The 14,118-nt window shown below is 41.7% G+C and overlaps 1 protein-coding gene across 1 annotated transcript in view; it reads left to right on the top strand.

Annotated features, from left to right (window-relative positions):
* LOC130107348 (receptor-type tyrosine-protein phosphatase gamma-like) overlaps positions 1-14,118 on the top strand; it is a 441,957-nt gene that overhangs the window by 277,236 nt on the left and 150,603 nt on the right. The window contains exon 5 of the mRNA XM_056273898.1: positions 6,046-6,141. Coding sequence (XP_056129873.1) covers positions 6,046-6,141 — 96 coding nt within the window. The remainder of the gene's footprint in view (positions 1-6,045; positions 6,142-14,118) is intronic.

Below are 14,118 nucleotides of genomic sequence, written 5' to 3'. Positions count from 1 at the left end.
CCACCAACACCACCACCACCACCATCATAAGACAGTTTCTGCTGGAGCTATTATTTGCACAAATTTACATACGTAGACAGTTGTGTGTGCTTACACACATACACATCGGTCACTTGTGTGCATAGACAAATGACTTGTCTTTCTTTCTCACTGCAAACACCCAACAACACGGTTTTGCTCACATATTCTCTGTGCCTTAAAGTGTGACGCCCTAATATCACCATGACAACAAATACCACCTGATCAGCTGATCAGGGTGTCTATATGCTGGGTAGGCGCTATCTGCCGTCTAAAATGTGCATGGAGGGCTAGGTGGATGGTTTGGTTCTACCAAGATGATGTATTGACAATCATTTGACCGTGTCTGCCAAATTGCTGTGTTTAATGCCTCCACCATATTCGTGCTAGGTCAAAGGAATAACAAGATTGATGGTTAAAAAAAAACAACTTACGATATAGGCTCAAAGCTTCCACAAAGAGGGAAAAAAAAGTTTAATGTCATTGCTAGAGAAACTTAGTGATGCGTTTGGCCATCATAGTCTGCTGTCCTTAGTCCATGTTTGGAACCTTTGAGCTGGTGTAGAGGACTGGAAAATATTGGGTTGTCAAAGGAGACATCCCTCTATTTCATTTTTTTTAATTTTCCTTTCTTAATTTGTGTTTATTTACTTACCAGATTCATTTTAACGATTCACTGATTAGATCTGCATTTAGTCGTTTAGGTGCTATTACACAGTTGTTCCTGTAGATGGCGCCCACAAATGGAAGGTCTCTGGTTATGGTTAAGTAGGAAGGAAACGTGAGGGATCGCCAGAACATGCTACTCATCTGCATGTGTCGGACTTCCATCTGTTTGCTCAGGTTCGTAAACTGTGAAACTCGCTTATTTATAATCATTCACATGTTATCCAGTGCGTAGACTAATCCAGAAGCTGTTGTCGTGAATGTAGAAGCTGTTTGTGAAGTGAATCGCGGCAAAAATATGTTTATTCAGTCAGCTATGGCACTAATTTCAGTAAGCTAGCTAGCTAACAGTGTTACTAGCAAAGTATGCTAGGAAGTTAGCCATTACGTGGCAGAATAGTGTAGCTGTAGTTGTAAATTGTAGAAATAGCATGTTGAGTGTTTTGGAAGCGTTGTTTTGATTTTTAGACTGCTAATTGGTATACTGTTATGCAGCTTGTTAAACTCCGTTATATAGACAGCGGTCATCATTGGCGGTCACTCGGGGTCGATTATGACCGGCCTCAGGTGGGCCTCAGGTAGGCGTAGAGGCTGATCCTGATGCCTGTGCATGACAGCTTTTTACATGGAGTGGCTGATGTGCCTGCAGCCACCACACGGTCCTTGGCAGGGGGTGGCAAGAGTTCAATGGCATGGAGAACCAAGACAATTGGAGACCACCCTCTGTTGCAGCCTTCATCCGCCTTGACTGCCGTTGTGACCTGGAGACATCTTCCGCCAGTTCTGGCGTTGAGGTCTTTGTGGATCTTTGTTGGGTCGCGCTTTGTCTGGAACCTCCCCCTTGACTTGTCCGCCTTGGGTGACCCTGCTAGGAGCCAAGCTCCAGACACTATAGCTGCAGGGATCACTGGTACACGCAGGCTTCTCCAGCATGGCAAGGTGGCAGTCTAGGAGAAGACATTTAGACAGCACTATGCTGGGAATCAGTAGCCGGTTAGGACGCTGTTGTAGCTTCATGAGGGCGCTGCCTCTTGTTACATTGCCTCCGGCAGCGCCGTCTGCGGCCATTACTGCATGACGGCACCTGTTTGTTGTAGGTAATCTCTCTCGGCACGTCCCGCGGCTTGTAGCTGTTGGGAACGTAATCTTAGATGCAGTTAAGTTTGGCGGTCATATGTAATTGTGCAATATGCATTTTTGCAACAAAAGCAACATATAACACAAAAGCGATCAAAGGGAGAGCAGGTCGTAGTGAGTCGCCATCTTGAGTGACTGAACGATCATGTTTAGAGCGACTGAGAGAACAATTCACACGATTGGGCCATTGGATCAGGTGACCAATGACGTCAACGATCACCCGACCAACGACGACACTAATAAATGCGGCAGTGGGAGTTTCCCTACTTTTTGTTGCTCTTTCCAAATAAATCGGTGCATCCGTTCCAGCTCATTCCACTGTTGCGCGCCAATGAAGGGGATGTATTGCTACTCGTGGATACTACTGAAACGCTAAGAACGGAATATGTTGCTGCTCTTCCGCATATGGTTATGCACGGTAACAGTCCAGCATAGAGCAGAGTAGGAGAGAGCACACTCTCCATGCGCCGAGAGGCATGAGGGAGAGGGCACAGTTAAAGCACCCCAAATAACAGGGCACAGTTAAAGCCCCCCAAATAACAATCACTCTGACAAAACACTAAATACAGAGAGAGTCTTGGAAAACGAGAGATATCCGTAGATAGAAACAGATGAAAGAGGAGGGGGAGTTAACAAATAATTAGAATAGTTATAATTACAATTAGATTAAGTCCCCTTTCAAATGAATCAAATCAAAGTAATCAAAATAATCAAAGACAAAACTGGTAAATTATACAGCATAGAAAATTGTAGGCCAATTGCTCTGGCTAGCATACTTTACAAAGTATTGGAACGAATTCTCTTGGATAGGCTTCAAGAATATATATCAACTACTGACAATCAATTTGGCTTTAAAAATAAACAGCACAGATTTGTGCATATATGCACTGAAGGAAGTTGTTAGTAAATATAGAAGATGTAACACTACCAGTATTTATGTGTTTTCTGGATGCATCAAAAGCGTTTGACCGAGTTAATCATGGTAAATTATTTGTTAAACTACAAGAGCGAGAGGTCCCCTCTTATTTGATAAGGATCTTGCATTTTTGGTATTAATATCAAACCATGCAAGTCAGGTGGGGTAAGAGTATATCTGCACCCATTCCAGTGACCAATGGGGTCTGACAAGGTGGAATACTGTCGCCGTTCTCTTCAATATGTATACGGATGATCTCTCCAAAAAGTTAAAAGAGAGTAAGACTGGCTGTATGGTGGGGGTTAGTCTTATTAACCATCTGATGTATGCTGAAAACATAGTCATACTGTCCCCTTATAGTGCTGGCTTACAGCAACTGCTCAGTGTCCGCTCAAGTTATGGTGTGCAGCATGACATTAAATTTAACTCTAAAAAGAGTGGTGTCATGATTGCTAAAACCAAGGAGGATAAGAAGCAAACTTTTCCCTCATTCTTCTTGGCAGACCAAGCACTAAATGTGGTGAACAAAGTAAGATATCTGGGTCACATCATCAGGAATGATCTATGTGACAACGATGATGTGCAGCACCAGTGTTGCAAACTGTATGCACAAGCCAATATGCTGGCACGCAAATTTCATATGAGGTTAGAACTGCTCTTTTTAGGGCCTACTGTACTCCACTCTACTATACCGCCCACTTGTGGTGCAATTATAGCCAAGCAAAAATGAAAAAGCTGCAGGGAGCATATAATCACGCATTTACTAGAATCTTGCTCAAGCTTCCAAGATGGACAAGTGCAAGTCATATGTTTGTGACTAGTAATGTTCCAACTTTTCATGCTGTGTTGAGGAATGTTATGTACACAATTTATGTGTCGATTAATTGATTCTAAGAATTGAATTATAATGCTGTTAACGGAGCCTACACAAAGTGACACCAGGTACTCCTCTTGTTTCTGGAAAGATTGGAACAAATGACTGTATAGCTTTTAATCATTGTGGACTTGTGAGCTGCTGTTTTTAGCTATATTTTTGTGTTCTTGTCTTGTGTTGTATTTCTTTGTTGTTATCTTTAACATGGACCTACCTTTGTGTCTGAATAAAGCAAGATTTGATTGATTGATTGATTGAAATTAAACATCCCAAGATATGAGTGGAAAGTATTGTTCTTGCAGCTGCATTTATAACCATTTTTTGAACTCGAACGTAGCTTAGCCATGTCATGTGATATGCTACTTCAGTACACTTTAACAATAAATATTACTGGTACCTCTACAGTAAATTGCCGATTAATATTTAATATCCAGGAATTCACATTATAGAAACTGCCACTGACTAGCCCTGTGATAAACTGTCCACAGTTTCAAACATTGACCATACATGGTCCAGCCATATACTAGGTTTGTTTTATTATTAACCCTATCATGACAGAATTAATTTTGAATTTTAACAGACAACAGATCATCTCTTCATATGAATTCATAAGATGAATGTAAATGCACAGGGTGATTAACAACGAAATCTATCCAGGCAGACTACCTAGCCGTTGGTTGGGGTATGTGGATGACACCTGGGTTAAAATTAAATTTCAGGGTGTACCACATTTCCCTGACCACATCAACTTCGTGGACAACCACATCAAGTTCACCAGGGAGGATGGGAAAAATGACAGGTTAGCCTTCCTAGACTGTGAAATTGCTATTGGTAATGGGGGACAATTGAAAGTTGATTTGTATTATAAACCAACACATGCTGATCAGTACTCAAGGTTTGACTCTCATCATCCACTGTAATACAAACTAGGAGTCATCAGGACGCTGCACCACCGAGCTGACAAATGTTCCCACCAACACAGTGACCAGGAAAGTGGAGAAATCGCTCATTAAACAGACGCTGGGTGTGGTTATCTGAACTGGGTGTTTGTCAAAGCCAGGAAGATGCCCAAGCATTTCACTTGTCGATCAAAGAGAGGAAAAGGACGACCGCTGCCTAAGCAAAAACCAGTGGTGATGTCGTATGTGACGGGAGTGTCGGAACAGTTTTTCCAAACACCATGTTTCAGTTACTTTCAAACTCCCAAACACACTGTGACAGAAATTGGTTCACCTCAAGGATCAGGTTCCCCGGCACAAACAGAGCAATATCATGTATGCCGTTAAGTGATGGGAGGATTGCCGTGACTTGTACGTCAGGGAAACCAAACATACTCTGGTGAAGCAGATGGCACAACACAGAAGGAGCTACCTCATCAGGCCAGGACTGAACCAAGGAGGGGGGCTGAGAGTACATCTGTTGCCATCTTACAATGCTGTCATTGCAGCTATTTCCTAATCCTCTGTGAATAGTACACATCGTCATTGTAACTCTAATGAATGGTCATGGAAATTTGCATATGAAACCCGGTGTTAGAGCTCCAATTTCGACCATTATGCAACTGTGCTGTTTATAAGGTTGGGGATACCTGCCGTCAGCTGAGACTGACGAAGTCATTTAGATGATTGATGAAACATTTCTCTCTCCAGACCTTGTGTCCAGATGAATTTATTCAACCTTTCTGGGATTAACAACAAAACTTGGTTTAGATTCATTTATCTTTACTTATTATATAGGGCTCCAGACTGATTTCAGTGATCTTTTCATCATCCCCTCCAATGTACTGAATAAATTTGTAAATTCACTTACACAAATGTTTAATACACTTTTGGTTGACCGTCTCAGTGGCAGTTGCGCCAAATTCGTAAGAAAATTATGGATAGAAGGAATACAGAAAGGCTTTGCAATTTGGGATTTTTAGAAGACTTACCCAATGGCATATAAAAAATTGAATGCCTGCCAGCTTATCCCCATGAAAGGACACTGTAAAATCAATTGGCTCCAGCGGTGTAATATCCCAAGGCTGGATAACCACTGTGACGGCACAAGGACCAAATGAAACCTGAGACAACCGCATGTTTGTATTTTGTCCTCTTTTTTTCTGGAGAATGTATTCTTTACAAGTCCTTATCTTAGTACTATTGGCTTCATGCTGCAACATGGTTATCTTCATCCAGTAGTTAATCATTGATTTTCGTTTAGACCCTGAAATTAGGTGGATGGTTGGAATATGAAATATATGAAGTAGTCATGTGTCAATGAATGACTAGTTAACTCTAAACAAACCCTCTGGAACGATATTGAGCTGCCTACTCCAAAAATTGGGGAAAAAGTCAAAGTAGAATATGCGTACTTGTAAATTACAGTTGAGAGTGCACTTGAGGAGATACCGTATTGCTTTCTAAATGAATTCCTCATTATGTGTCTCCAACAGATGCAGATTTACATGTATAACTCAGATGACTTCGACAGCCTCAGCACAGCCATCAGGGAGAAGAGGATCATCGCAGCCATGGCTGTGTTTTTTCAGGTGAGACTATTTCAGCAAGGCTATGCATGTTTTTGACTCTGTGCGTGAATGTGTGTGTGCGTGCAACTGTTGTCAGCAATTGTTATAAAGTACTCTACATCCTGCTGTTTCTCATCATTATACTCACGTCACTTCTTAGTGTGTATGAGAAGCCGTAAGGTTATCTTCAGGATTTTGTGATAGTGTGGACAGAAAGCATAAAACTGGAGATCACAATAAAGTGCCAGCCACCAATAAAACCCTCTGCCTTTCTCTTGGCCCATTGGGTTGAGCAGTGGGTGGGTGGGGATCATTATCACATACTATCACTATCAATTGGCGAGATTAAAAGTTCATTTGAAGCCATTGATTACCTAAGTGGGCTTTAACTTGGACCATTATCCCTCTTAATTGTAGTTTTATCCTATCTTTCTTTTCCCCCCTCTCTCTGTCAGTCTCTTGCTCTCCCTTCTTCACACTCACATGCTTACACTGTCCAATCAAATTCTCCTGTGTGAAAACTGTAGAGAAGAGATTGTGTCACACAAGTATACAGGTTAACATAGTTTTACACTTAAATCTCAGTTGGTCTCAACTCACTGGTTGTTTAAGCCAAACGAGTGTTAAGCGTTCCACATGCTTCCAACAAATTAGTTCGTATAACTTGTCGTCTGACCACATTGGATAGCAAAGTCATTCATACCTTTTCTGAACGGCTTAAGTCAAAGGTGGGACAGGAAGATGTCCATCATAGAAAAGGGTGGGATTTTAAGCAGGAAGTCTTTGCATTTGCGATGTAAAGAGTCAGACAAATAGGGATAAAAGTGAAAATTCTTAGAGAGTTTTTCCTCGAAGCCATATATTCATGGTGAGAAGTGAGCAGTCAACATGGTGATGGAAGTAGTTTTGTAAATAAAATTAACAGAACAGAATTTGCAGGACATTTGAAACCTCACCCATTTTCATACCTGAGCACACCTGGTTTTCGCTGTGGAAAGTGTGTGTAGACTTCGGAATGTTAGTTTTGGAAAGATACAGAAGTTACGGATACAGATCCCTGATTAGAACACTGTCTGATATTTCAAACAGCACTTGGTTTGAAGCATGCAGCAGGCCTCAGTGAGACCTCTATGTCCCTATTTTTGTCTCTGTCTCAGCCTCTCTCTCTCTTTCTCCGTGTCTCTCTCTCTCCCAACTTTGCTTTATCTCTTCTCTTGACATTCAACATCAAGACTCATGAAAAAGAAAATACTTATTGAGTAAACCAAGCAAGCATGAATTACACAGTAAATGTGGTATAGTAGCTGCCAGAGTTTTCGTCAGGTCGGACCAGCTAGAAAGAAGAAAAGTTATCACAAAATAGCTTGCTTTCTTCGTGCATGAAGGATGCAGGAAGTGGGAATTCAAAATAAATGGCAAAATTCCTTACTTTCAACCAGACAAGAGGTCGATATCATGCCAGCTTTGCCCTGTGAGGACTGTGTGCTACTCAAGAAAGCAAACAGACAGATCGCTGACCCTAAAGAGGATATTAGATGGCTTTCTGATGAACTCCATAAGAAGACTCCCTTTTGATCAGCTTCATGGATGTGGCTTCTGGGCAGTCCAAACAGATTGCCTTCTCTCAGTGCAACCATCCAGGACACAGTTCTGTGGGACCCATCCACTTGTCCACAGCTCTCTTCCTGCTGAACACCTAACTACCAGTCATTCTGGGCTGAAGTGGTGGTCCGTGGTCACCTCACCTCCTCGCTTAAGCCTCTTCAGCTGATATGTGACCCTATCTGATGACACGCTGATCCACCCAGATGATGTTCCTGCAGCTCCTACGAAAACAGCATCTGCTGACACTGCAGCTTCTCCACCACTAGTGGCTAGCAGTGTTCAGGTGGCTTGCCATCCCACTGTGAAGCCGAAACAACAGCCATCATCCCAGTTAATGATCCTGAATGAAGCCGTGATCAGACGCTCTGCAAGTCTTCCTTGCCCCAAGCTGGCAGGGAAATTGATTCTCAGAGTTGATGTTGCCGCCTCGCCACAGCACTCACCTGCTCGGACACCCCATTCCCAGTCGGCGATTTCAACGCTCAGTGTGGATCATGCACTGTCCTGCCACGAGAACCCACAGCTGACGTCTCCTTATCTCCTTTTCTGCCCCAGCCACATTAATAGCTTGGGATTCCATAATCAGGAACATCTGTTTCTTCAACACAGCAACACAGTTTCCCTGGAGCCACGTTCCCTGATATCCAGGATAAGCTCCCAGGGCTGCAGCGCTCCCTCCCATCCTCCGACAATCGAGTCATCGATCATGTGGGGACAAATGATGCAACTCATCAGCAGTGTGAACTGATCAAAAAGGATTTTAATGACCATTTTAGCTTTTTAAGTGTTAGTGGAAAGTCTGTTTTTATTTCCGGTCCTATTCCACACTGGCCCGTGTAGCAGGGCATTTCAGCAGAATCCTCAGCCTCGATACTTTGCTCCACTCTGCCTGCATAGCTCACAATATACATTTTATTGACAATTTTAATTCGTTTTGGGATCATTTCTCTCTCTTCAGGATGACAGAGTCCACCCCAACAGGCTGGGTAGCCGAATGCTAGCAGCCAACTTGTAGCACGCCGAACAGTCCTTTCCATGCAACTGATTGTTTACATCCCACACTTCCTTCCCAGAACCTCCATCTCTGCCTGTGGTGGCACCCCACAGTACTGTTTCCCCTCTAGCTCCCCCCACTGGCCTCATCTGTCATTAACCCTCTCAACGGGAGTTTTCCCCATACAGACAATTATTAGGCTCAGGGCATCCCGTCTACACGACATACCTAATGGTAAAAACAATAAAAAACCTAATATTTGGAGCAAATATCTGCAAATATTTTCCCTCTGCTTTGACATCAAACAATTTTGGCCTCTTGAATGTGAGATCTCTTAGTAATAACTCCTTTATCATTAATGATTTTATTGTTTCTAATGAGCTGGACTTTTTTATGACTACAAAGACATGGCTGTCCCCAGGGGACACCGTTCCCCTGATTGAGGCTAGGTCCCCTGATTTTGAATATTTTTATATTCACAGGCCCTCTGGAAGAAGGGGTGGCATAGCTCTTTTTAATGTTAGGTCTTAACTGTCATCCTATTACTTTTGGTAACGCTATCTCTTTTGAGGTTTTATATTTCTCAATCACTGGCCCTCCCCCTTTACTCTTCATCTTTATAGGCCCCCTAATTCAGTTAGTTTTTTTCCCCTGAGTTTTCTGAGCTTCTATCCATTGTCATGCCTAAATATGACAGGGTGCTAATTCTTGGTGAGTTTAATGTTCATGTATGTTGTCCTTCCCATTCCCTCACCTCACTTTTTTTTATAGCTCTTATAGACTGTTAACCTCATTCAATCTGTTAAAGGGGCCACACATTCCAAAAGTCACCTCTTAGACCTGTTATCTGGTGTCTCGCTCCAATGTCTTAATCTGGTGGATATGCTTGTAACTGACTATAAAGCTGTTGTTTTTAAAGTTCCACTTCAGTGTTCTATTCCCAGTTTCTACCCTACAACACACTCTTGGATTGTCAATGCTGGTTCTGCAGTTAAATTCTGTGATGCTTTTAATTCATCATCCTTTAATTCCACTATATCCCCTCTCAATCCAGATGCACTGTTAAAGTCATTCAATGATCAGTGCCTCTCCATCCTCAACCAAATTGCACCATTTAAAACTAGGAAACCAAAATCAAATAACCTCCCCTGGATGAACGATCACACTCTAGCCCTTAAAAGACTGTAGAAAATCTGAACAACAATGGAAGGTCAACAAGTCAGAAGTAGCACATAACACCCTTAAAAATCAAATGTTAATTTACCAGAAAGCATTTTAGGATACAAGATCGGCTTATTTCTCTTGAGTCGATATCTAGAAATAACCACAATCCTAAAGTTCTCTTGAGGGTAATTGACTGTTATTAATGCTCCGTCCACTTCCTTTTCTGAACCTGATGTTGAGCTGTCCAAAAAAATTCTCACTCATTTTGTAAATAAGGTGGAGAATATCAGGTCCCAAATCCAGCCTTACCCTTGCATTATTTCCATTCCCCATGTTAATTCTGCCTCTTTACCCTGTTTCAACCCATTTCAGTGTTAGAGTGTAAACTGCTCAAGGAGGTATTTTCCACTATTATTCCTGTTATTCTGCAATTTTTTTTAATAATTATCTCACCTTAGATTCTTTTCCAGGCAGTTTTAAGCATGCCATTGTTCACCCATTGCTAAAGACACCTAATTTGGATCACCTGCCCTTAAGTAACTACAGACCAATCTCCAAATTGTCTTTTTTTATCTAAAGTTCTGGAGAAAGTAATTTCATCTCAGCTATCTTTTATGAGAACTTGTAGTGTTTCTAACAGTTTCCAGTCTGGTTTTGGATCACTACATAGTACCGAGACGGCTCTTGTTAAGGTTACTAATGACCTACTGCTGACTTCAGACAGTGGTGACTGCTCAATTTTAGCTCTTTTAGACTTAAATGCTGCCTTTGATACAGTCGATCACAATATCCTCTTACATCGCTTGGAGACTTGGGTTGACATCAAAGGCTTGGCTCGTAGTTTATTATGCTCATACTTTTTCTGTTGTTCTGGGTAACTACTTCCTCAATGGCTCAGTTGAGTTGTGGTGTCCCTCAAGGCCCAGTTCTTGGCCCCCTTCTGTTTTCTATATACAAGGCCCAGTTCTTGGCCCCCTTCTGTTTTCTATATACTACATGCTGCCTCTTGGCCAGGTTATTCAAAATCATGATACATTTTACCATTTTTATGCTGACAATACTCACTCATACATGCCACTAAAACCCACCAGTCCTTGCAACCTAGGGAATCTCACAACTTGTCTCTCCAATATTAAATCCTGGATGTCCCAAAATTCTTTAAAATTTAATGATGATAAGTCTGAGGTCATTCTGTTTGGTCCCCCAAATTCCATCAGCGCTTTTGGTACTAATTCTGGTAGTCTGTCAGATAATATTAAGCAGGCTGCTAGGACTCTGGGCGTAATATTCAATGCCAACCTGTTTTGATAATCAAGTAAAAAATGTTGTTCAGTCATGTTTCTTCCAACTCAAGATAGTCTCTAAAATTTGGTTATTTTCATCAGTTGCTGATCTACAAAAAAATTGTACATGCTTTTATCGATTCTTGGCTTGATTATTGCAACACATTTTATTTGGGTATCAGCCAGGGCTCTCTCCACTCACCTTATTACTGGGACAAAGAGGCATGATCACATCTCTGCTGTACTTGCTTCCCTACACCGGCTCCCTGTCGGATTTCGAATTGATTTTAAAACGTTATTGCTAATTTTAAGGCCTTAAATGCTCTTGCTCCTAAAGGCATCTCTGATTTATTAACCTGGTATACGCCCTCTCGACCATTAAGATCCGCAGATGGAGCCCTGCTGGTTATTCCCAGGTCACGGTTTGTCACAAAGGGTGATCGGGCTTTTGCTGTTAGAGCCCCCACACTATGGAACTCTCTGCCTACTGAACTCTGACACACTAACTCTCTAGCTTCTTTTAAATCTTTTGTTAAAGCTTTTCTCTTTGTGAAAGCTTTTGGAAATATTTTATATTTGTTTTATTTATTTTAAGTTTTTATTTCTGTTCCTATTCCATCCATCCATCCATCCATTATCTTAACCGCTTATCCTGCTCTCAGGGTTGCGGGGATGCTGGAGCCTATTCCAGCAGTCATCGGGTGGCAGGCAGGGAGACACCCTGGACAGGCTGCCAGGCCATTACAGGGCTCTATTCCTATTCATTTCGTCTTATTCATTTATTGTCTTTACCTCCTCTGTGCTCATGTCCACTGGTCTTATTCTTAATTTTGGTTTGTCTGGGTTTTTTTTTTAAATTTTGAACATTTAAAAAAGGGGGGAAAAAACATGGAAACAAAAGAACAATAATAATAAAACTGAAATGAACAATAAACCTACACAACAAACTCTGAACAATTTCTCATAAACAACGTAAATATTACATGTTCAAAAATATTACATTTTATTTCTTTTGTAAAGCACTTTTTAATGTAAGAAAACTGATATATAAATGAAACCTATTATTATTATTATTATTTCTTTCGTGTTTCCTGTTTTACATCCTGTAGAGCTAGGTCCAAACTTTGGACCTGAGGCACTATAGGGCAGATGTCACTTGATTGACAGTACTCGTCGTAATACAGTGGCTTGCAAAAGTATTCATACCCCTTGAACTTTTCCACATTTTGTCACGTTGTGACCACAAACTTAAACATATTTTATTAGAATTTTACGTGAAAGACCAACACAAAGTGGCACACAATTGTGAAGTACAAAGAAAATTATACATGATTTTAAAAAAATTTTACAAATAAAAAACTGAAAAGTGCGGTGTGCAAAAGTATTCAGCCCCCCTGAGTCAATACTTTGTGGAACCGCCTTTTGCCGCAATTACAGCTGCAAGTCTTTTGGGGTATGTCTCTATCAGCTTTGCACATCTAGAGACTGAAATTTTTGCCCATTCTTCTTTGCAAAACAGCTCAAGCTCAGTCAGATTAGATGGAGAGCGTTTGTGAACGGCAGTTTTCAGATCTTGCCACAGATTCTCAATTGGATTTAGGTCTGGACTCTGACTGGGCCATTCTAACACATGAATATGTTTTGTTTTAAACCATTCCATTGTAGCCCTGGCTTTATGTTTAGGGTCGTTGTCCTGTTGGAAGATGAACCTCCGCCCCAGTCTCAAGTCTTTTGTAGACTCCAACAGGTTTTCTTCCAAGATTGCCCTGTATTTGGCTCCATCCATCTTCCCATCAACTCTGACCATCTTCCCTGTCCCTGCTGAAGAGAAGCACCCCCAGAGCATGATGCTGCCACCACCATGTTTGACAGTGGGGATGGTGTGTTCAGAGTGATGTGCAGTGTTAGTTTTCGGCCACGCATAGCGTTTTGCATTTAGGCCAAAAAGTTCAATTTTGGTCTCATCTGACCAGAGCACCTTCTTCCGCATGTTTGCTGTGTCCCCCACATGGCTTCTGGCAAACTGCAAACGGGTCTTCTTATGGTTTTCTTTTAACAATGGCTTTCTTCTTGCCACTCTTCCATAAAGGCCAGATTTGTGCAGTGCACGACCAATAGTTGTCCTGTGGACAGATTCCCCCAGCTGAGCTGTGGATCTCTGCAGTTCGTCCAGAGTCACCACGGGCCTCTTAGCTGCATCTCTGATCAGTGCTCTCCTTGTTCGGCTTGTAAGTTTAGGTGGATGGCCGTGTCTTGGTAGGTTTGCAGTTGTGCCATACTCTTTCCATTTCCGGATGATGGATTGAACAGTGCTCCGTGAGATGTTCAAAGCTTGGGAAATCTTTTTATAGCCTAACCCTGCTTTAAACTTCTCCACAACTTTATCCCTGACCTGTCTGGTGTGTTCCTTGGACTTCATGATTCTGTTTGCTCCCCAATATTCTCTTAACAAACCTCTGAGGCCATCACAGAACAGCTGTATTTGTACTGAGATTAGATTACACACAGGTTGAATCTATTTAGTCATTAGGTCAACATTCGATCATTCAGCAATCATCAGGCAACTTCTGAAGGCAATTGGTTGCACTCAGAGAAAAGGGGGCTGAATACCTTTGCACACCGCACTTTTCATTTTTTTATTTGCAAAAAAAAATTAAAATCATGTGTAATTTTCTTTGTACTTCACAGCTGTGTGCCACTTTGTGTTGGTCTTTCACATAAAATTCCAATAAAATATATTTATGTTTGTGGTCGTAACGTGACAAAATGTGGAAAAGTTCAAGGGGTATGAATACTTTTGCAAGCCACTGTATGTGGGCTATTCCAAGTAGGGCAATCTTCTGGACTGCATGGATGTTGATGTTGCCTGGGATACGGTTGGTGAACTTTTTTCATTCTCTTCTTCATGAGTCCTAGAGCTCCGATGACCACTGGTGTTGTTTCAGTCTTCAT

The sequence above is a fragment of the Lampris incognitus genome, chromosome 2 (genome assembly GCF_029633865.1).
Source record: "Lampris incognitus isolate fLamInc1 chromosome 2, fLamInc1.hap2, whole genome shotgun sequence".
Lineage (NCBI taxonomy): Eukaryota > Metazoa > Chordata > Actinopteri > Lampriformes > Lampridae > Lampris > Lampris incognitus.
Note: the sequence above shows the minus strand (reverse complement) of the source record. Positions and strands in the feature narration are given on the sequence as shown.